Source organism: Anarrhichthys ocellatus, unplaced genomic scaffold (assembly GCF_004355925.1).
Source record: "Anarrhichthys ocellatus isolate YVR2014 unplaced genomic scaffold, GSC_Weel_1.0 scaffold4, whole genome shotgun sequence".
Classification (NCBI taxonomy): Eukaryota; Metazoa; Chordata; class Actinopteri; order Perciformes; family Anarhichadidae; genus Anarrhichthys; species Anarrhichthys ocellatus.
This window is the reverse complement of record NW_022280034.1, coordinates 13,526,648-13,549,179: the sequence shown is the minus strand read 5'-3', so window position 1 is coordinate 13,549,179 and position 22,532 is coordinate 13,526,648. Positions and strand designations below refer to the sequence as shown.

Sequence of the window (22,532 nt, the reverse complement as noted above, 5' to 3'; positions counted from 1 at the left end):
GTTCCCGCCATATATCATTGGGGGCTTGACTAATAGAATATGAATCTCATTACATTCTTCCGCAAGTCAGTCCTTGTTCGGATCCACCCGTATCAAGATGTATCATATCAGAGTGTGCATGACGAGATGTAAAAATGTTTTTCGTCCTCGACTCCGTCCCCCTGGTGTGGATCTGCTTCGTGTGCTCTTAGTTTGGGAATTCTCCTCACGCAAACTCCCTCCGAGGTCGGGCGTCCCCCTCCTGCTTGTCGTTTCTCAGTTCCCCCCCGGTTGCCCTTCTCCTGTATCAGCATCATCAGCACTGGCACGGACTCTGACGAAAACAGTGCACGACTTCCTGCCGTTTGTTTGATTCACTCCATTTCTCCTCGGCCGTTTCTTCATTTCCAGATGAGGTGAGATGGGTCGGTTTTCACTGAGCACACCGAACTTCATCTGGCTCTCATCAGGGGCAGCAAGTGTTTTTGTATGGACTATTTTTTCAACAGACATCATTCGTCATCCGCTTTTAAGTTTGCTTATGCAACTCTGTCTGATGAAAAATGACCCCAATATTTGTTTAATATCGCTCTGGGGATTTATAGCGTGTCTGTGGCACCCAAACAGTTTTCCCACCGGCTTCCTGATAATGTTACAATAATTTCCCTTCGGGACGATACTATTCAGCACTGGAATCATGGTGGATTGATTGTATATTCTCCATCTCACTGGATTGCCATTTTGCTGTCACTTTATTATTCAGACTGACATCGGGGTCATATAAGCCGTTTTCTAATAATTATGTAATAAATACAAGGCTACAACAGTTACCCTTTCTTATCATAAAGACTGGAAACACAGGGAAACAGCTAGCATAGCGCTGTATGAATGTCTCAAAATGTGCCCACCAACACCTCAAGCTGCGATATGCCCATCATCTGAACTGCGTGACTGTAGGACAGTTGACTTAAACTCCCAGTTCTGAATGAAATGGCAAGTGACGGTTACAGGACTCTGTGGTATAGGAATAGATACCTACGATCGATATCAGAGTAGAGTAAAGAAATGCTCTCAACTGAGAAGATGGAACCAGACTAGTTTGATTTTTCACTTAAAATACACCCTCAACGATGGATTGATTGGCAAAATAGTTGCTTGTTAATTTCCTGTTGAATCACTTATTAGTTAACCAGCTTTCAAATCAATAGACATCATCATAAATTATGTTTTTGTCGCATAACGAGGATTCTGTACGTTTCTATAAAGTTGTGGCACCAACACGAGACTAAAATAAATGATCAAAATCTTTCCAGTGTTCGGCTTAGGTTCTATACTCCTATTCTATTTCCCTGTCTCCAAGGTCAAACTGAGAGCTTCTTTCTGCACATTACTCTTTCATAAAAGTGCCAGTTCATTCCTTTTGTCTGAGTCGGCCCTTTGCAGAACATTACAACAGCCGCTAATGTGGTGTGCCTGTTTTCCCGGGGAACTACCAGATGCTGTTAGCCTTGCGTCCCTCCGCTGGTGTTGGGAGGGCAGCTCTGTGCTGTTCTGTTAACCGTTTATCCATTTACCTTCTCTCTGTAAACCGCAGGCCATCTGTCAGCTCTGGGTATGTGTGTGTGTGTGTGTGTGTATATATATACAGTACGCGTGCCTGTGTGTGAGAGAGTGGGAAAAAAAGAGGATGTCTTCTGTAGAAGAGGCTCATACTGGGACGCCTCGAACGCATCACTTGCACTTAAGGTGACCTACATGCTCGCACGCAGACACACGCATGCACACAACTCACCTGCCCGACATGTGTTGCGCATTTGTCAGACAGACAGACGGACGGACAGACTTGGAGTTGGTGCAAGGAGGGAATTCCTTCAGCCGCACGCCCCTGCAAGCTGCACATGTGCTCAGCATCTGCTCCACACACACACACACACACACACACACACACACACACACATACATAAGGAGAGAGAGTGAGTGGGAGACTAGATGACGACAAACACCGATCAAGAAAGAAGAAGAAGAGGTTTTCTCAAGCATTCCGCAGTGGTTCTCCCCTCTAAGCGCTGTCCTTCTGACCTCCCATCGCAGCCTGAAAGAGCCTCTAAAGAGCTGCTGGAGAGGCTGTTAGGAGTGTGTTTGTGTGCGCCGTCTCAAGGTCATGACTCGCACTGAACTGATGCTGCTCTCTTATGTACCGGTGGATGCCACACTCTCCTCTCAATAACGAGTGATTCACCCGCTTCCTTCCGGCGTCTGTAATGCACATATGCCGCCGCTTGCTCCTTTGAAAGGTCGATTGTGCGAGTGTTGCACGCCAATACATGCGTGTGTTTGTCAGGCACACGAAAACCTTGCGTGTTTGCCACGCTCCACACGCAAGCACAAACAAACACACACACACACACACACACACACGCTGCAGTGTGCGTGACGTGTTTTTCTGACCTTCTGCCCCATTTGCAGCAGTTGGAATGAAAGCGCATTGTTTGCCAGAACACATGTTCTGCATTCATCTCTAAAGCTAATAATGTAAAAACAGGATTCAGAACATTAGAGGATTAATTACCAGTTGCACAGTGAAAGGGGGGGGGGGGATGTAGTACATGGAATATATAATTGCTTTCATAATATTGCACTTATTTTTCTCTCTTTTTATTCCCAGCTGATGAAGCAGGGCTGTGCAGTGTGAGCCGTGATAGCAATTAAAGCATGTGGTTTGTTGTTGCCGTACTTACACATCCCTCCCTCCCTCCCTCCCTCCCTCCCTCCCTCTCTCTCTCCCTCCCTCCACATGTTGCAGGATGCTGGAGTACTCGCTCAACCTGCAGAACGTCAGTTTTTCAGCGGTGAGGACGGTTCGCGTGCTGAGACCCCTGAGAGCCATCAACCGAGTGCCAAGTGAGTGCAGAAGCTAAACTCAAGCCGGGATGCCAAAGATAGGCCGTGTGCAACTCTTGGGCTGACCGTTGCTTTAAGCCACTGCGAGTCAGTGCAGGTTTGGGGTGATAACACAGATGAAGTGTGTGAGCCTCAGACGATCAATCTCTTACTCTTCACAACAAAGTCAAATGTTTGACGTACGTAGGACTCGGATCAAGTCTTGCTGTCCTCTCATGGGAGCGACTTAACTGGGCATTTATATATAAGGCCTTGATGTTTCAAGACTGCTTTGTCTTCATCATCGAAAACATTTCTATTATTTTGGATAGTGGATCAAAGACCAGGAATTACCAGTGGCAATATGTGTGTGCCACACACTTCTTTACACAGCAGGACACTTATTACATTATATATAATATGTATTTTCTGGTATTTAAGCATTGGTTGTGTGATGGAACTTAACAGCCTAGCTGTTAGTGGTTGTATGCGTACAGTTTGTGACATCCATCATTGCACAGAGCCTGTTGAAGAAATATTTCAATATGTCGGATAGTTCTTTGATGTCTGTGCGCTAAAGACGAAGCCGGAGCCAGTTGTGTCCCCCCCCCGTTTCCAGTCTTCATGCTAAGCTAAATAACGGCTATAGGCTGAAGCGCCATATTTACATTTCCAGCGATAAAAGTTTGTATCAATCTCTCTGCGGGAGAAAAAAAATGACCCAAAACTTCAAACTAAACTTTTGATAAAGATTCATATGGACCTTCAATTCAACAGTCTGAGTGTCAATCCTACACACACAATCTCATGAACAAGTTAGTTCTCCTTCAGCGCCAAAAGGCTCCACTCAGTTTATCCATCCGCTAAAACTTTAAGGGAAGCGAAGGAGTCATGCTTTGCCGTGTTTGACATTTCAGTTTGTGCGTGTGCACTCCTCAAATCCAATGTTTCCCTGTGCACCTTTAAGACACGTACTGCTTGTAAAAAGTCTTGTCAGATGATCAGTGTCTGTACACTTTGTTCCCAGATTAAGAAGAAACTTTCCTCAGTGTATGAATCAAGCGGATCTTTTGATCTGGCCAAACCAACACGATGACCGTAAAAAGTGACACGTCTCTTTTTCTTTCGTGTGCACAAACTGACTTCTGCCATATCTGAACTCAAGCGGTATTAACGTCTAAACCAGACGTGGATCTGACATTTAACAACATGACCCGAATAATATATTTCTTCTCATAATTGACGTAGGCATGGTAGCACGAGACGTTAGCAGTATAAATTGACCTTATCTTAATATATTGGACTTCGGCTCCTCTGACGTGGTACTCGCCAAAAGTGGCTGCGACACGAGCCTGTCCACGCTTAGAATGCTGCCTCGACTGTGTCTCTGTGTTTTGGCTTTCACCAGCCAGTCGGCGTTCGTACAGGTTTATATGCAATTTTCCAACTCACCGAATCGTAGGACTGCAGTTCACACACACACACACACACACACTGACGCACAAATCACGGAGTTGCTTACTCAGTCTGTCGTCCTCCCCCTTCCCTTTCTCTCACACACACTTAATAGCCTAACCCCCCCGCAGCCCAAAAAAGGTTCCATATTCCACTCTGCTTTCCTTCCATCAGTCTCCATTAGAGTTTAATCAGCGCAGATTGAATTTCCAGTGCACACATTAAACATTTATTGTTTAAATAAATCATACACATTTTCATTCCCACCCAGCAGTCCGCTCTGTGGAATCAGCCTCACCTTGATTCCAACCCAATGCTTTTTTTTTTTAAACACACACCCTAATTGTGTCATTAGCTCCCTCGATTGCTCAGAGGAGATTGCAGGCAAACTGAGCAATGATCCGAGGATGTGTGTACACGCATGTGTGTGTGTGTGTGTACGGTGCATGCAGGTGTTCACCCCCGTGTAGCTCGCATGAATGGGACATCAACCGCCCATCCCTCTACCGATGACACTCACAAACCTCTTCTGCAATCTCGCCCTCATGTCAATCAAAGTCGTCGTAGGGTGCCAGTGCTGCTCATTAGGCCACACACAAACACACACACACACACACACACACACACACACACACACACACACAGAGTCATGCACACAGACTCGCTCATTAGGCATCCAACCATTCGTCATCCTAATCAGAGGACTAATAGCAGCATTAATGCGTGGATGATTTGGTCCGCTTCTGGGCCTGCGGGGGAAATGTCATTGGGTAGAGTGGTGATGGTGGTGGTCTTCATCCCTTCACCAGCCTAATCAAGTCCAGCTGAGGAGCTTTGCAGCATTCGTCATGCCTCCGGGTGAGGGGTGTTTGTTGTGGAGCTCAGTCTATTTCGAGGCACACTTTGCCGAATTTGAATACATGGTGGGTGCTCAAGTTCTTGGATGCGGTTACTTTATTTCCCCACATGTTAGACTGGATTCATGACACTGGCTGAGGTGTTTTTTCCCTGTTCCATTATTAAGCAGTTGTCGGGTTGGTACTGTGGGAAACAAGGCGGAAAAAAAATGGAACAGTTTGCCCTTTCAAATAATGCCAAGCGCGAGTGATTTGACCTGCCTAATTGGCGTGGCGACGTTACAAAAGAGGCACAAAATAGGGGTGACATAGATATTGCAATGTAAAAATGTGACAAGCACCCGCGGATTCACAGTTCTATCGGTGCGGCAGCATGGATTCATACTTAAAGTACAGTTGCCCTCCGGCACACGCAGAGGAATAGATCCCGCCTGTGCTTGTAAATTCTCACAGAGTTCATCAAAGGAGAGGTTCAGATCTTTCCAAATCTTTCTTAAAACAATTGTCATATGCACTTGTGTGTGTCGCATCATTCCACTGGACAAGGAGTGGCGCTAAACAGGGATCACTTCACAGTCAGCGTGGACAGGAGGAATTAATAATAACTATACATTTACTGTACTAAGACTAAAAAAAAGGGAACCTGTGTAATCCCGTTGCAAATATAACAAGACTAAAAGCATAACGGCAGGCTAACTTTTAGCATGGTAGCATGCTATTTAAGCATTAACCTCATAGTATGGCATTGACTCTGTTAATGAGTGTAGTCAGTGCTCGACAAGTGGAAATATTCTGCTACTTGTGGTGCTAAATGAGTGGTCAGGTGATCAGCGAAATCATATAATAGGTTCTAGCGGCCACCATATGCTTTAGCATCAGTGCTAATGTGTTTCAAGTGATTAGGAAGTGTGCGAGGCTCAGGTGTAGAGCAGCTGGACACTCCACTGGTTCACAGAGAGCAACTTGGCACACGAGCGGTAATTACCGTGACACAGTGAGCGTCCAAAATCTATGTAATCTATGTAAATCAGAATATACTTCACCGGCCACTCGAAAGCGCACAAACAAGCTGTCATCAGCATGGATAGATTAACTGCCCGGAAAGGATCTTACTGTAGCAGGGGAGCTGTCCATTTTGAACATCATAAATCCCATAATAGGAGACGCGGTGTGTATTAATCTCCGTTTTGCTGAGGACAAGAGTAATGCGTTGTCATCGTGTGGTATTTATGTAGCTGTATTTAATCGTTGAGTGTAAGAGTAGTCCAGTAAATCATAACCCGACAGAGTCCAGATACGAGGTGCATATTAATGCCAGGCTGATAGGTGGCCAAAGACGCAGACGCAGCTGACGCTCAGTTAGCGCAGATCAGTGTGCGTTTAGACCTCGGCTTGGTTCCCTCAATCCGTCGGTCAGAACTTTCCACCTCCAGCCTCTTCAGTCGACTTCCTTGTTGTTATTTGTGCGCCGCTGCCCAGAATGAGAGCCCGTCTGAACCTGGATCAGCGGTTGTTTGAACTGTTGGTGCTCACATCCCTCCGCCTCGCCTCCGCACCGCTCTTTTCACAGCCTCTCTCTGTCTGTATTGGAACTGAAGGCTGGAGCTCATCTTAAAACACACACACACACACACACACACACACCCTCAGACTTGTATTTACGAACACATCATTCCTGGACTGGGCTCTGGCATTGATTGATTTGGCTAACACGGAACTCCTGCTGGTGGAAGTGACGGATACAATTCGCAGACTTCATCCACCGACTGCCAACGAAGCCAAAAATCTCCGGCTGTGTCTCCACCGCATCACCTCCCACCGTCTGCCACCTGATTGTCTATTACCCTCACGTCCAGAACCGGCCCACAGGGACCTTGTACCGGGCCTGTCATTGCCTGCATCAAGGGAGATATGATCATTTGTGGCTTACCTCTGTATGGGTGCAGTGTGTTTTCCTGAGTAACAGAGGAGGATCCCCCTCTCTGTAAGAAAGGAATAATGTGCTCATGGCGTGGAAACATATATGGTGCTATAGCGAGGTTGTAGTGGAATAAGTATATGTATTCCATGAAATCAGCAAAGACGGAAGAGAAATTCTAATTCTAGATTTGCTGAAATATTGATGAACCCAAATCGCTACTTTTTTTCCTCTCTTTCAAAGCAAAGTGTGCTTCTAGTGAGTATTAAATGAACTGCTCACTTTAACATTTAGAATCTATTGTCAGCAAATGCCACTTTCCTAACCTTGATTCTGCTGCTGCAATATGCAAATAGAAGAGGGGAGCTGCTTTATAGTAATGGGTTTTACTTTCAGGTCTCAAGGCAGTTAATCGGAGAATACTGATTTAAGATTGCTGAAATGCAATTTTTCTGTTTTCTGGTCATAGGAGTAAAGGTGTCATTGTTATGCACAGAGAAAGAAAATAACTATTTTTAATCCTCAGGCTAAAGTGACACATTTATCAAACATAATTTGGGAATAGGATGACTGTGGTTCACATTTCAAAGCGTCTGGTTTGGTGGCCATGCCAGCCAGCTGCAGTCATTATTTTCCTGCTGGCTTTGGTTCATGTATTTGCCCCTCCCTTGTTATCAACAAGTCCTCAATGCCAAGACCAGCTGGAGTTAAACAGGAACCAACATTTTTACACATACTGTCAGTTTAGGTGAGAGTTCCAGGAGAACAATCCCCGATGATGTCATCAAACATCAGATATCTCGGCTTTGTTTCGGAGGCTTCACAACAGAAAGCTTGCCCCACCAACACATACAAAAATATGGAACAGCAGCGGCCATTGAGACTGAGGGACATTTACCGGGCAGGAAGCGTCTAATAAAAACATACTCTTTGCATTGTGCCAAATTTGAGATCCAAACCTGAACCAAGACACAAAGTTGTACTATTTGTTGTCATTTTAACCAACACTACTGCTTACCAGGAAAATGCAACCCATTGGCATCAATGTCTTTGTCTGTCCTTCCTCCCACTGGACTTTGAGAAAACGCAACAAACAGATTGGTACAAGTAGCAGAACTCTATCTGTGAGTTCCCCACAATAATCCGTGAATTACCCCTTTAAAAGAGGCAATGAGTTGTTGGCAACCATTTGAAGAAGGAGAATACACTGCGTCAGGGTGGAGGCGAATTTCCGTTGTGTTTCTTGCCGGCCTGGGGATGCCTCATTAACATGCTCACCATCTCAGAGTTGATGAGTTTTGATGAAACTCGGTAAGCCACATTTGAGCGAGGCAGCGTTGATTGATAAGCCGGAGGCAGCAGTCAATTGGTGATTATCGCAGGACACAAACCCTTACACACACACACACACTCAGACACGTCTCCGTCCTCATGAGACTGGGACCAGAATAGCCTTTGCACACTTCTTCATTGGCGAGCGACCGCATGTGCCCTTTCCCCAACGCATTATCAAACTGGCACACGCACAGGCAGCGCTCACACTCGCATCTTCCTCACACTCTTTCATGCACGCGGACCTCCGACGCATGCACACGTGTGCCGTTGTTTTCACGCATCAGCAGAACAAAGTGCTTCATCCTGTTCTGCACGCTTCGTTAGACCAGCGCCTGGTTCTTGCACTTCCACCCAGATGAGCCCTAAAGGCAACAACAATACAACATCATCGACCTCGCAGCTCCTCGCATGCTCATGCCCTCCTCCTCCTACTTCATATTGTTTGCCGAGCCTCATTACTGCAATTAAAGAGCTGGCAAGAGCATCCTAGCGTCTGTCCCTTCCGAAGGTCTAGAAGGTACTCCTTGACTTCTGCTCTTGTATTGCGATGTGAGGCCGAGAGAGAGAGCCCACTGGAGTCAGGGGGACGGGTTGTTTGTGAGTGGAGCTGAGGAAATAAGAGACTGATAAGGTTAGAAGGAGTTCAGAGGAAGAAGCGGTCCGCCAGAAGCGAAGAATGTCACAGTGTAATCCTTGCTCTTCTCTGTCAATCTGTTCGGTGCCGAAGACAAAATATCTTGTTAGTCGGATAGCCCTCGGCATGCAAGTGATATTCTGTTGCTTAAAAAGAGAAAAGATTTCTGTTTTACTTTTATTTTCAGTCCAAATTCATTTTCAGCTCAGGGTTTTGCTTCAGACTCTTAAAGCTGGAAATTCAAGCTCTTTGATCACTTGGAGTCATGCTGTGGTACGGTATTCCCAGATAGCCTGTCAGGTGCGCAACCATCTCCCCAACACAGCTGTGATTTGTCAAAGAGATTAAGCTGTTGTGTAAGTGCCGCTTTTGAGCGTCTTGATGCGCGAAGGTATAAGGCATAAATGATCATTCTTTTGAGTGAATGATTTAGTCCAAGCGGGATGTTGCGGGAACAAAAATGAGGGATCCTTTTAGTAATGCATACACAGACCAAATTCTTCATATGTCCGCACAAACAAGAAGGTCGGTATTTATCCAACATGCACGTCTTTACACAATGAACAAAGGGCTTTCACCCGGGAGGCTGCTGCCCTGGTCCCGTGTGAAAACAGAAGCTCCACAAAGGGCTTGCGCAGACGCACTGGTCCTTCATATTGCGCGACATTCTTAGGAAAATGCATGACAAATACCAAAATGACTTTTCCTCAAGATATAATACAACCAGTCGAATGAGGATACGTTGAGAGGCTAAAGCGACTTGGACTTGAGTTGGGTGGCCAAAGTAGAACCAAGAAAAACAAAGATGAAAACCATCACAGACGATAGGGTTAAGGTACTGTAGCGTTTCTGTAATGTATGAAATGGGTTTGCCCTGAAGGATACCATTCTATCTCTAAGGGTTTGGTCAGGTGACACCACACATGGTCAGGTGTGGTGAGACAGGTGACAGGTGAGAGAAATTGTTATATCCAATTCCATTTGTAGAAATGAGCTAAAACAGAGGGCACATAATCACTGAGATCAGAAACTGTGATTTTGTACTAGTTGGTGTGCACAAAAACAAGTTAACTCACTCAACCAGCAGAGTTCAGAAGTGCTCTGCGTCCTCTTTTCTCTCCATCAGTTCTCATTTCTCTGCATGTGCTCCTCTCTTCGTGGGTCACATGGCTCGCTCATGCAAGTGGCTCGCTCTCCACTTCGGAGACGTCTAGTCGTCTCCGTCTGGAGCCGCCGACACGGATCTGGTCACCATCCGGTCGGAGCAAATGAGAAGAGACGCAGGTGTACACTGCCCCCCCCCCCACCCCCTTGACCCAGAAAGCCCATTAGTTCACGGGGCACAGATTACAATGCTGGCTGGGCCGGAGCTGGACCTGGACAGGTGAGCAGAGGCAGCAGACCTAATCTGCCTGCAGAACAGATGGCTCCCCCGATCACACCCAGAGCGGCCGCCCACAGCGAGGTTGGAGAGGGCGCACAGGCGGAGGAGATGATTGTTATTGAAGATGAAATGTCGATCGCTTGGAATGAGCACGCCATTCAGGTCGGGAGAGGATTGATTCGCTTATCTGGAAGATAAACAGAGGTGCTCGCTATGATATTCATGTTCGCCTGCGTCGCTGAATGACGAGTCGTCCTCATATGTGGCTCCCGTCCAGTTGGTGTATTGTTTGAGGCCTTGGTTTATATCACCAGTCTTGGAAAAACTAACTTTTGCCACAAATACTTTACGCCCATATACCTTTTGGTTCCCTAACTGCCATCGCTCTCATTACTGAAAATCAAGAGCTGACTTGTTCTGTGCATATAAAAGCCATATGTAAAATCGAAATGGAAGAGGAGGTTGCTTTTCTTGTGGTCACCAGAACATTAGCTGTCGAAGGATCTAAAAGGAGAATACATTCAACACACTCGTCGGCCTTGAAGATACATGCGGTGTGTTTTGCTAAGAAAAACTGATCATAAACATAACTTTAAATAAGTAAAATCCACATTTTGTTTTCAATCACTGAGTTTTCAGCAGCGTGAATTCATTCTCACTAAACTGTTCTATAAGTCCCCCTCTTTTTGCATAACATACAGTGTGGTTTTGCAGAAGTGCTTATTGGTAGTTTGTTACATAACTACCATAGCATATTCGACATAACATACTAACTCGGGACACAACAGTCATCCACCCCATCCTCCTCCGTACAGAATTTCACTACGCAGCGCGACTCCCGGCTTCTTCTTGAAACAAAGAACCGTTTTCCATTAGCTTAACACATTAGCCGAGTTACACCGCCAATGTTTCTACATTAGCCCAGAACAGACAAACCAAACGGGAAAGCCTTTCGCATTTTTACATCACCTCACTGCTCCTTTAAGATTTATACACTGTCCCTAAAATTTCAGACATATATTGTGACATTGATATTTTTCGCATCAGAGATTCAGAGGATTCTCGAAACCCCTTTGTGCGACAAATGAGAGAATATGCAGGGAAAGAGCAGTGCAGCTGTCAGATGTGGGTTGCGGTTCAATTATTAAACCCTCGTTTTTACGCGGGATGTATCTCCGCTCTGGATCGCGGCGCATGGAGCCGGTTAGCGCGCCTCTGCCCGCTGCGGACACTAATCCCAGCCGCTGCCGCTTGCTAAGCAGCATCCTAACTACTCAGCACATTACACTATGAGGGCAATCACTCGAAAGGAGCTGCTGCTTAATGCGTGCTCTGTGTGTATGCGCGCACGTGTGTGTGTGTGTGTGTGTGCTTGCGCTGCTCATTAACGCTCTAGAGTGAGAGATAGAGAGGAAGTTGCTCTTGTGGGAAGCGAGTCCGGTCTGCCTGTGCATGAGCCGCCAAACCTCCGTGACGGTGGCTGAATGCATCTCTCTCTCTGTGAGTTCGGGGCAATTATGTTGAACAAATGTCCAACAAAGAGCAAGTGGCAACAAATGGCTACAGACACTGACACAGGGTTTTTACATATAATCCTTTTGCTTCTCTTGAATCATGGCATGATGTTTCCCTTATAAACAGAGCCGTAGCACAGCATTTCATAACCTTTTTTCACAGTTGCGTTACGAGATGTATTTTCTTCATGACTCTCATCTCACACTGATTGTATACGCTGTTTGTTATGCTGGTAATTGAGTATCCGGTGCATAATGTGGCCGTTATTCACCGGCTATTATTGAATTGAAATAACTCGAAAACAGTGCTGGGTGTCTTTCAAGAGTTTCTGCGTCCTCACTGCTGCCACCTTCTCGTATCCAGATCGTTCCCTTTCGACAGAGCGGTGCTGTGAAAGCACGACGATCCAAACACGCCACCGTGTCCCGCAGCCGCTCCTCGCTGTCACTCATTCTCTCCGATCCTTCAGTAGTAGTACCTTTTGCTCCACTCCTCCCTGCATCTCCCGGCTGTCTCCTTCTCATTTGTTCTCCGCATCTCGGCGAATCTGCGAAAAATCCTCCTTGTTTTCCATACATCTGTCAACACCAAATGTCTCTGTGTGTACCCATATGGAATCACAATCTACAAATAGGAAAGGTTCCTCATGCAGTTTGGTGTGTCACTCCCAGATGGCACAGTTTAGTTGAAAGGTGTTGGAACATGGAAGGAATTATTTGAATTTTTCATCAACATGCCCTGCAAATACATTCATGCAAGCATTAGCATAACATTTACATTATTGACTTCAAGGGGTATGGCTCAAAAGTCTCCCCCTTTCCTTTCCGCCCTCTCTGTTTGGCTCTGTCACTTTCTCTGTGTCCTTCCCTCCGTCTCCTGTGTTTGTCCTCGGTGGCTGTCAGCCCAGCAGAGGAGCAAAGCCGTCGCTCCTATAGGGACTGTCCCGGCCTCTCCAATTCCCCAAAAAAACCCTGATCAGAAGCAATGATCCTCATTATTGACGCCTGACTCGCAGGGTTACTGCCGAGAGGGTAGCCTGCAAGGACGGTGAGAGAAAGAGAGACAAAGGACAAAGAAAGAGAGATAACACAGTGGCAACAACACCAGTGGATAGATGGATGGAAGGATGGAAGAAAATCAGTGCATGAAAATAAGAGCAAATTCTGAGCTGCAACCGCAGAGGGACACAGCCAAATTTAGCAGAGGGAGTGCGTGGGCAGCAGGAAGTGTGTGTTTGTGTGTTGTCAGAAACTTGAGGGAACACTGTCCAGAGCTGACAGAATCAGGGATGTACTGTATGAAAGGCGGAAAAAAGCAGGTCTTTCAGTGTGGTATTAATTCAGAGCAAACTGTAGGTGTACTGCTGACACAGTCACAGACTGCTAACAAATTTCTGTACTTCCGTTTGACTCAGGACTCTTGTCGTGTCGTCCGAATGTAGTTGAAAGCTTTATTCATCCAAACAAGGATGTCGGTGAGCAATGGCCGGCTTCATATCTACGCAGTGACACACAGTCACACCTACAGCTGACACAATGCAATGAATGCTTCTAGTTACTAATGGAGCGTCTTTGGGTCTCAGTGCCTTGCTCATAAGCACTACCATGTAGCATGTACCTCTAGCTGTCACCATAACATTACACTGGAAGGTGAATTGTCATGTGATGTAAAGAATGCCGTACTTTAGTGGTTGCTATTAAAGCAGCGGTGATGGACATATGCACAGTTAAAGTCAGTTAACAGGTGTGGGGAGTTCTACTGTATATGTGAAAAAACTGACAGGGGGGGGGTCTCTGTGTGAAATTCGATAAATCACCTCCAGTGATGTCACTCGGTTGGGTTCGAAAGAAGTGAGCTTATTAAATCTCTGTAGCCTGCTCCTCATTTATGCTCGAGGCTAACGGTTCAGGTCTACAATAGCCACAACCAGCTGAGGCTATGGTGGTCGGTGGTGAAATTTTGGGGTAATATAGGCGCCAACTTTAAACAAGGGAGAACTACAACTTTGTGGCATAGCATAGCACTATGAATCGGCACATGACACCTAAACAGTGGCAAATATCAACAAGGATTGGTATACACCAGTGACATGTGGTATGTATGTATATGACAGTGGACCATGACTGACAGGCCTTTTTAAATCTGTAGAATAGCAGTGACTCACCACGTAGCATCAATTTCAGTCCCACTCTTTTATCTTTGATCGTCATATCTTCCTAAGAAACCTCCCGACGGCAAGAAACCTCCTCCTGACAAATTGATACGGTGAATCACTTCTGCTTGTGAAGAGCCGGACCTCATATGGTTTACGAGTAACCCGCAACACTGCTCTTCATCTGCCACAATGAACGAGACTGTCTTGACAGTCCTTCATTAAGCTGTTTAACTAACATAAAACACAGGGAGGCGGAAATTAAATTCACTTGACTGTGATGTGTAATAGGGGACTATTTCTACCATGTATCATTATTATTTGACTGGAAAAAAAGTGTTCTAGCATCCACTGGCTAGTGTATAATTTGATCAAATGAATAAAGACTTGAACGGCTATAAATTGAGAGGTACTTGGATCGGTGCTCACATCGACCGCTCTATGAAGTAAACTACCCAGTACTCATATCAGCTGCCACTTGATGTGAAAGAGTTCTTTTAAACTAAACAGCAACAAAACACCCGATCCACACAAGTGCACGTCCACTGCGTGCGTCCTGGTGAACAACTTGTGTGCTGCTTGACCTGTCTGACCCCGCCCCCCTGTCTCTCCTCCTCAGGTATGCGTATCCTGGTGACCCTGCTGCTGGACACCCTGCCCATGCTGGGCAACGTGCTGCTGCTCTGCTTCTTCGTCTTCTTCATCTTCGGCATCGTGGGCGTCCAGCTGTGGGCCGGCCTGCTCAGAAACCGCTGCTTCCTCGGCAACTTCTCCTTGTGAGTTACGAGCCACAGCACGTAGGGTTTTTTGCCCGTTTTCGGTGCTCGCAACTGCTACGCTCAGTTTAATGTCGACTGCAGGATCAACACTGCTACTGGGTTGGCGGAACTGTTATGAATGTCCAATATGATAGACAGTGTTGGCTCAAATACTGTACTTGTAAAGCTGTAGCTGCTAGTTTCTATTCAGATAAGTGTTTCGAAACAGATGATCGTCAACATCAATCAACAACATTAAGTGGCACATCCAGTGTGGTCCTTCAGGCTGGATAGCTAGCTTCTCTTTGTCAACAATGTTATCGACTTTGAATCTTGCAAGCATAATGTTAGCTTTCTAGCTGGTAGCTGAGCCTAAAGGCTTCTATGAGCTGAGCGGACTAGAAATATCTTTTTTTCTTTGGCAAATGATCGTGGTATGAGCGGGATAATGCCCTTTGAGGTGTCCATTATCAGGAATTAATGGACGACGGGGAGACCAGAACCATCCGCAAGGGCAACCGTTCTGGTCTCCCCCGTTATCCATTGGGGGCGACTGTGGCTCAGTGGTACGAGCGGGTCGGCATTCAATTAGAAGATCGGCAGTTCGACCCCCAACTCCCCTAGTCCATGTCGATGTGTCCTTGGGCAAGACACTTAACCCCAAATTGCTCCCGCGGGTTGTGGCATCGGTGCGTAAATGGGTGTGAATGATTCGTTCGTCTTGATTACTTATTTTATGGTGTAATATTGCTACTCACTTCTTCCTCCACTAATTATTATACATTTATAATTAGATTTGATAACTTACCAGTCAAACCCTTCTTTGTAGAATTTTGAATATACTTCCATTTTACATTTATTTATTCAGGGAGGCTTGAGCAACGCTGTCTTTTGCATGGCTATTATATCAATAGGTTTAGCTATAACTTGGGTGTTTAGATTTACATGATAACCATTTGAAATTATGACCACCCTGCGAAAAGAAGACCAAAGTCGTAATATACCTAAATTATCCTTTTAACTGGTCAAAGGAAGATATTGAAAATGTGGCTATATATTCAGTTATACATTTACAATTTAAAAACCCATATTTATCCAATTCTTATATATTCCAAAGATGCACAAGATTATTGGATATATTTATTTATTCATGATTGTCCTATTATAGCTGAGCTAAGCAACACAGATGAGATTGCAAACAGGTCTTCTGGAGGCCAAGCTAACACTGTAGACGAAACCTTGACCCGGCACATTAAACTGGGTCACGCGCAAAAGTCGGCGAGGTTAGTGACCATACAGTCTCATCATAATGATGAATGGGAGAGCCACGAGCTCCGGAATAATGAGAAAGATCACGGTATGTGGAACATGGGCACCCGTGACTTATTCATGTTCCCAGCGTCATCCTTCATTACTCTTTGTAGGATTTATGACTCCTCACAGCTGTAATTTAAGACCATGCATAATGGCTTTGGTGAGCTGGCAGAATGTTTTATTTTTTTTGTCATCATCATCAATTTTTCTCGTCTGCATCAGAAAGGTCTGTATTTCAGCATCAGATGGATGGCGTAATAGTCTGGCTCTATGTCCAAAGTCAAAAACAAATCTTTGTTCACGCCTGCTTTCAATTTATCTTGTAATCACATCGCCGTGGTCCTGTAGTGGGGTCTGGTCTGGTCCCTCCAAGTGTTCGAGGGCTACTATGCAATTAATAAATGCCGCCGAGCAGCGGAATGTGTGTTTACAGACAGGTGTGATAATCTGGTGATTATCACACAATCACCAGACACACACACACACACACACACACCAGTTATTCCAGGCAGAGGAGGGCTCTGTAACAGATATGCCAAGAGGTGGGAAAAGCAGGCAGGCGAACAAACGTTTTTGCTCGTCTCACACAATGCAACCGCGCGGGGGTCTCCCCAGCTGTTCAGCCCCCAGGTTTGTCAACACAATTACAGCTGGCTTCGTTGATTAGTTCCTCCTTTCTGTTGGAAGGGACTGGAAATCAGTAAAAAATCAGCTGCTGGAGGATTTACATGGGATTAAAACCTGTAGACTTTAGGGCTTTAAAGTTGATCCACTTTAAATTCCACCCAGTGAATGCCAAAAATCCAAAGGCAGAATCGCCGCTTCATTCTTCAACTGCCTTCGACTTGGCAGCAAAAGTGTTGTTACGGTTGATCAAAGATGGTTCCCCGAGGACAGACATGTCATTCTCCTTTTGTAAATGTTCTGGGGTGAAACCCAGGTGAAGAACAAATGTTTGACATGTGATTTAGCTTTTAATGCTTTGCTATCCTTGTGACTAGATGTTTTGTGGCGTCACAGTTTTTAACTATCGCTACATTTGTTTTGATGAAAGAAGAATTCTCTGTCATTACTGTTGTTGATCAAGTCATTTTAATATATTATACAAACTTTTTTCTCTCTGTTTGTCGGGAGTGCCTGACCCAAGGGTATCTTTTTAGACCTTATTGAAGTTGTTAGGCGATACTTAAAACAAGATTATATAACTTTTGAATGAAGAAATAACATATTCTTCTGCTTATTCATCGAAATGGAGAAGCAATGAAAGACCCCCTTGCTCATTCGGGCCCAGTTTTCTGACTCTTCTTTACTTAAAATACTTTATTATACTTCATATTAAATGTACCAAAAGTTGGGTGAAGAGACCAAAAGGGTCATTTTTTGACACCAGAAAGAACGACCTTTAATACAGATGCCAGTAATACTTAAAAACACCAATCTACTTCCAACTTTAAGTGCACCTCTCTCTACATTTGTCTACTCACGAGAGCCGGCGTAGGCTAACTCCTGCAATGTTCTCTCTGTTTCTTTCCCCGAAGCCCTCTCTCTGTGGGGCTGGAGAAGTACTACCACACCAAAAACGACGACGAGAACCCCTTCATCTGCTCCGAGCCCGGAGACAACGGCATGAGGGACTGCAGCTCGATGCCCAAGGTGTACGAGGAGGGAGGCCTGCAGTGCACCCTGGGCTCGGAGTTTTACAACAGCACCGACAACACCACCTGCGTCAACTGGAACCAGTACTACAACAACTGCACTGCCGGTCTGGTCAACCCCTTCAAGGGAGCCATCAACTTCGACAACATCTGCTACGCGTGGATTGCCATCTTTCAGGTAAAACGGCCGTTCACACACAAACGGAAAAGGATTTTGCCATGAGGCACATACAGTAAGTAGCATCTGGCTGACTTCCAAGCCTATTAAACAAGATGGAGACAAAGAGGTATGAGGGTAATTGTGGCTGGCGTATCAGAGAAATAGCGCTTACAGGATTAGCAGGTCACCACAGACACACCACTTTTCTCCCACACCATTTGCTTGCTACCTTCACATCATCTGTAAAGCCTTCTGGTTGGAGAGTCCATTCATCCCCGTTTAACTGAGGGGGGTAACTTTGGAGGACGAGAACCAGATTGGAGATCAGTTCCCCCACAAGTGCTCTGCTGTGGGGTAAAGCAAACTAGAGAAATGTTGGTGATTAGTCTTCTGCTGAGTATTGGAACACTCCGGACTGTAAATCTCTTTTTGTTCCTGTTGTTATTCCCTTCTCCTTGTTTGGGTTGTCTGATCCCTGTTTTCTTTTTTTCTTCTCCTTGTCCCTCTATATTCCTGTCCTCTGCCCGTGTTCCTCTTCAGGTGATCACTCTGGAGGGCTGGGTAGACATCATGTACTTTGTGATGGATGCTCACTCCTTCTACAACTTCATCTACTTCATCCTACTCATCATCGTAAGTGCCACTTCACGGGGCCACCAGCTGTGTGTGCTGTGTGTGACAGTGTGTCCGCTGATGATTGAACAAGTGGGTCAGTCGCGTGCGAGCGTGTGAATAACAATGTCGCTCCCACCCCTCCTTGTCCTCAGATTGGCTCATTCTTCATGATCAACCTGTGCCTGGTGGTCATCGCCACGCAGTTCTCGGAGACCAAGCAGAGGGAGAGTCAGCTGATGAAGGAGCAACGGGTGCGCTTCCTGTCCAACGCCAGCACCCTGGCCTCCCTCTCCGAGCCGGGCTCCTGCTACGACGAACTGCTCAAGTACCTGGTTCACGTCGTCAACAAGGGGGCCAGACAAGCGGCCCGTATCTGCAGGATGTTGGCTCGCCGCGCCGGGCTCAATATCGCCGCCTCGCCCCTGGTCACGGAGCCCCAGCGGAGCCAGAGAAGGAGGAGGAAGTCCTCCAGACAGGGATCTGTGTTGGTTCATCATATGGCGCACCACCACCACCACCACCACCACTACCACCTGGGTAATGGCAGCGTAAGGGGTGGAGGGGGCGTGCGGTGTCTGGAGGGTCGGGATTTTGAGGCTGGTGCACATAACAACAACGGAGGGGCCCTCGTGGCAACCACCAGCGCTGGTCAGCTTGCATTAGCCGTGCCGCCTTCGATGACGGCAGCCACCTCTGACTCAAACCTGGCCATTTTGTCCAAACTTTCTGAGGGAGCTGCCAATGCCTCAGTTCGCAGTGTGTTCCACACAGAAGCTCTCCGCTGCAGCCCCTCGCCCGCGAACCTGGGGCCGACACCAGGCCCCTCCTCCCTCGCCCCATCTCCCATGTCTCGGGCAATGAAGAGGAACTCTGTACCTTTTGCGGCTCCAGGGCCCAAGAACTACCCCACTCTGCAGGCTCGAGCCCTGGCGGAGTCCAGACGAGGGAGTGCTGCTGCCAGCACTCTGACCAACATCAGCTTCAACCTGAACATCCCACCCATGTCCCTGGAGAGACGGCCATCGAGCCTGGTGGACACGCGCGCTCCTGCAGGTAGACGAATCTCCGCAAACTCACAGGGCTGTGGTCACAGATACATTGCATTGAAAATCATGATCATGATTGAAAATCATGAAGTGTTTGATTAACTCCATTAGCTGCATTCCTTTGTGTTTTGCTTAGCTGAGTGTTTGCTCAGTATTCCCATTAGGAAAAAAAACTTGGAAGGCAAAATTGCGTTTGAAAATGACAAGAGTATCTCATTCAGTCAGAATCTGTGCTTAATTTCCATATCACTGTTGAAACAAATCAAGGGACACACCACTGGAAGTGTTCTTTTTTCTGCAATCAACCATTTGGAGTACGGTATTGGTTTGTTGTGATTGAGCCTCAAACTTTACCGCTGTCCAGAGTCAATAAATGTTAATCCCTCATGTCAAAGCTCACAGCCAGCTCCTGTCTGGCCCGGGCCAAGTTCTGAAACGGCAGTGGGCTCAGCAAAAAAAGTCAGGCCAGGTCTGTTCAGGTTGTACAGACAGTTGAAAAGCTGGCAGCCAGCCCAACTGGCTGCAGCACCGCCTGTAGAGACAAGGCATTACTCATAGCACACACTGCCCATCACTATCAAACACTCCCTCTGACACGCACGCAACTCCAAAAAGGTTGTTGTTCACAACAAGATTTATTTCATCGGACTTGACAATTTGTTTAAAGCAATTCATTTTATGTTATTTCTCAATCAATCACTCTGATTTCACTGCAGCTCTCCTCTCTTCGTCTCAGTTTCTCCATCTGACCTTTTTCTCACTCGGCTGCAGCCCAGCTCTCCTGCCAGCTGTCGGCTCGTGACCTCAGCACCACCAGCAGTGCCATGGACACGGCCGCCATGACATTGGACCCCGAGAGTTGCCCCTACTGCGCCAAGGCCCTGGCCAACGAGTCAGAGGGCAACGAGACCCCCGGGGACTCCGACAGCGATGGCATATACGAGTTCACCCAGGACCTCCACCACAAGGACAGGAGGGACAGCCGGCAGCCCAAGAAGCAGCGCTGCAGTCTGGGCAAAACGGTAGCGAAGGTGGTGCACTTCTGGAGGCTCGTGTGCGACACGTTCCGGAAGATCGTGGACAGCAAGTACTTCGGACGAGGGATTATGATCGCCATTCTGATCAATACTCTGAGCATGGGGATCGAGTTCCATGAGCAGGTCGGTGTACGCGTGTTTCTGATTGTCACCTTAAGAGAAGTGTGAGGGTGTGGAGTTGAGTGAAGAGGCTGGATGGTGCTACATTGTGGGACAGTCGTGCATAACAGGCTGACAGATGAGACCTAATGTAAGACTGTAGGAAGGTATTCGATTAATTTATAGATTACATGTTTGTCATTCTGTGTGATTGCATAATGCCCTGTAGGCCCAACTGGAATTCCTGATGTCTCCCTCTGGCCTCGTTCGCTTATATTGACAGTCATGTGAGAGAGAAAACGGAAATGAGAGAATATGAGGGACAGAGGATACAGAGAGTGAGAGAGACACAGAGGAACATTGGTGATTTAATGGGTGAGGAATTTTCTTTCTGTGGTTTGTTCTCAATCTGCAGTTTTTTACTCCTGGGTGTCTTTCTCATTGACCCCATTTACACCTGATATTAACAAGCAATCTGTATCATGCAGGCAGCAACCTCTGGCTCTGAAAAGTGAAGCCAATGCCGAAGTGTCTTAAACTGGCATTATTTCTAATGGTCAGAAGGGGGCGATTCCTCTGTTTGTAAAAAGAAGTCTGATTGTATAGAAGTCTATGAGAAAATGACCCTAATTATCACTTAATTAATTACATCAGTAGACATTGTTAGTCTATGGTCTCAATCTCTAGTTCCAAGTGTTCTTCGATACAGCATGATGTTCATTTTGTAAATTATAGTCCCATTTCGAGTAAAACAGACCATAAAGCAGGGTATGCTTTAGGGCGTGGCTACCTTGTGATTGACAGGTCGCTACCACAGCGTTGTTCGCTCCGGGAGTTGTCCGTGTTTTCGTCTTACAACTTCAACCCTTTCACAGTGTGTTTTTAGTCCATGAAGATTAATTGTAACAACTTGGTCACCTACAAAAGTCTTCATCAGCATTAAAATGTACGTAGCTCCACCCTCTTATGTCATTTCTGGTTGCAAAAAATAAGATGGTGTCGGCCAAAAACCAAGATGGGGACCAGCAAAATGCAGAACGTGAGGCTTCAAAACCGTAGTCCACAAACCAATGGGTGACGTCACAATGACTACATCCACTTCCTATAAACAGTCTTTAACCAGTACTCTTATTACTACCTTTAGATTATGTAACATCACTGCATGGAATATATTGAAATTATTTTTTTTTATATTAGGTAACATTATTCATGTTTTCATGAACTCAAATCAATTGGTGAAAGTTTGGGAAGATTTGTATGTTGATTAGCTATTGAAGAAGTCAATGCTCAAGACCTGACACATTGATTTCTTCAATATTAAACTTAAATCATTATCCAACCGCAGCCAAGGGTTTTAGTTACCTACACCAAGCAACATGCCGGACACAAGATATGAACCGCTTTTCTCAAATGTTCTTCACTACGTCTGCCAGGCTATTGTTCCGACTGCCCATTATTCCAGAAACCCCAATAGTGCGAAAAATATCCCATTGGACCAAAAGCCCATTTGTCCGACAGCCTGTTATCCCGAAAACAAACGACCATTGTTCCAAAGGCTCATTGCTCTGAATATACACACTCTTCCTGCAACAAGCAGAAGTGCATGGCTAATAATTATGCGGAATAATGTCATAGAACCCTCCTGGTGGCTATACTGTTTTTTTCCTACCATGGCATAGCGTGACCCGCCCGACTCCGCCTCTGATTGGCTTACCTTAATATTCTTACCCTAACCTTAA

At 46.1% G+C, this 22,532-nt stretch overlaps 1 protein-coding gene across 13 annotated transcripts in view; it reads left to right on the top strand.

Moving 5' to 3' along the window:
• Positions 1-22,532, top strand: part of cacna1g (calcium channel, voltage-dependent, T type, alpha 1G subunit) — a 211,380-nt gene that overhangs the window by 97,545 nt on the left and 91,303 nt on the right. For all 13 annotated transcript variants that reach the window (XM_031844101.1, XM_031844104.1, XM_031844098.1 and 10 more), the window contains exons 5-10: positions 2,783-2,880; positions 14,729-14,885; positions 17,720-18,014; positions 18,537-18,629; positions 18,764-19,664; positions 20,429-20,817. In XM_031844101.1, the coding sequence (XP_031699961.1) occupies positions 2,783-2,880; positions 14,729-14,885; positions 17,720-18,014; positions 18,537-18,629; positions 18,764-19,664; positions 20,429-20,817 (1,933 nt within the window). The remainder of the gene's footprint in view (positions 1-2,782; positions 2,881-14,728; positions 14,886-17,719; positions 18,015-18,536; positions 18,630-18,763; positions 19,665-20,428; positions 20,818-22,532) is intronic.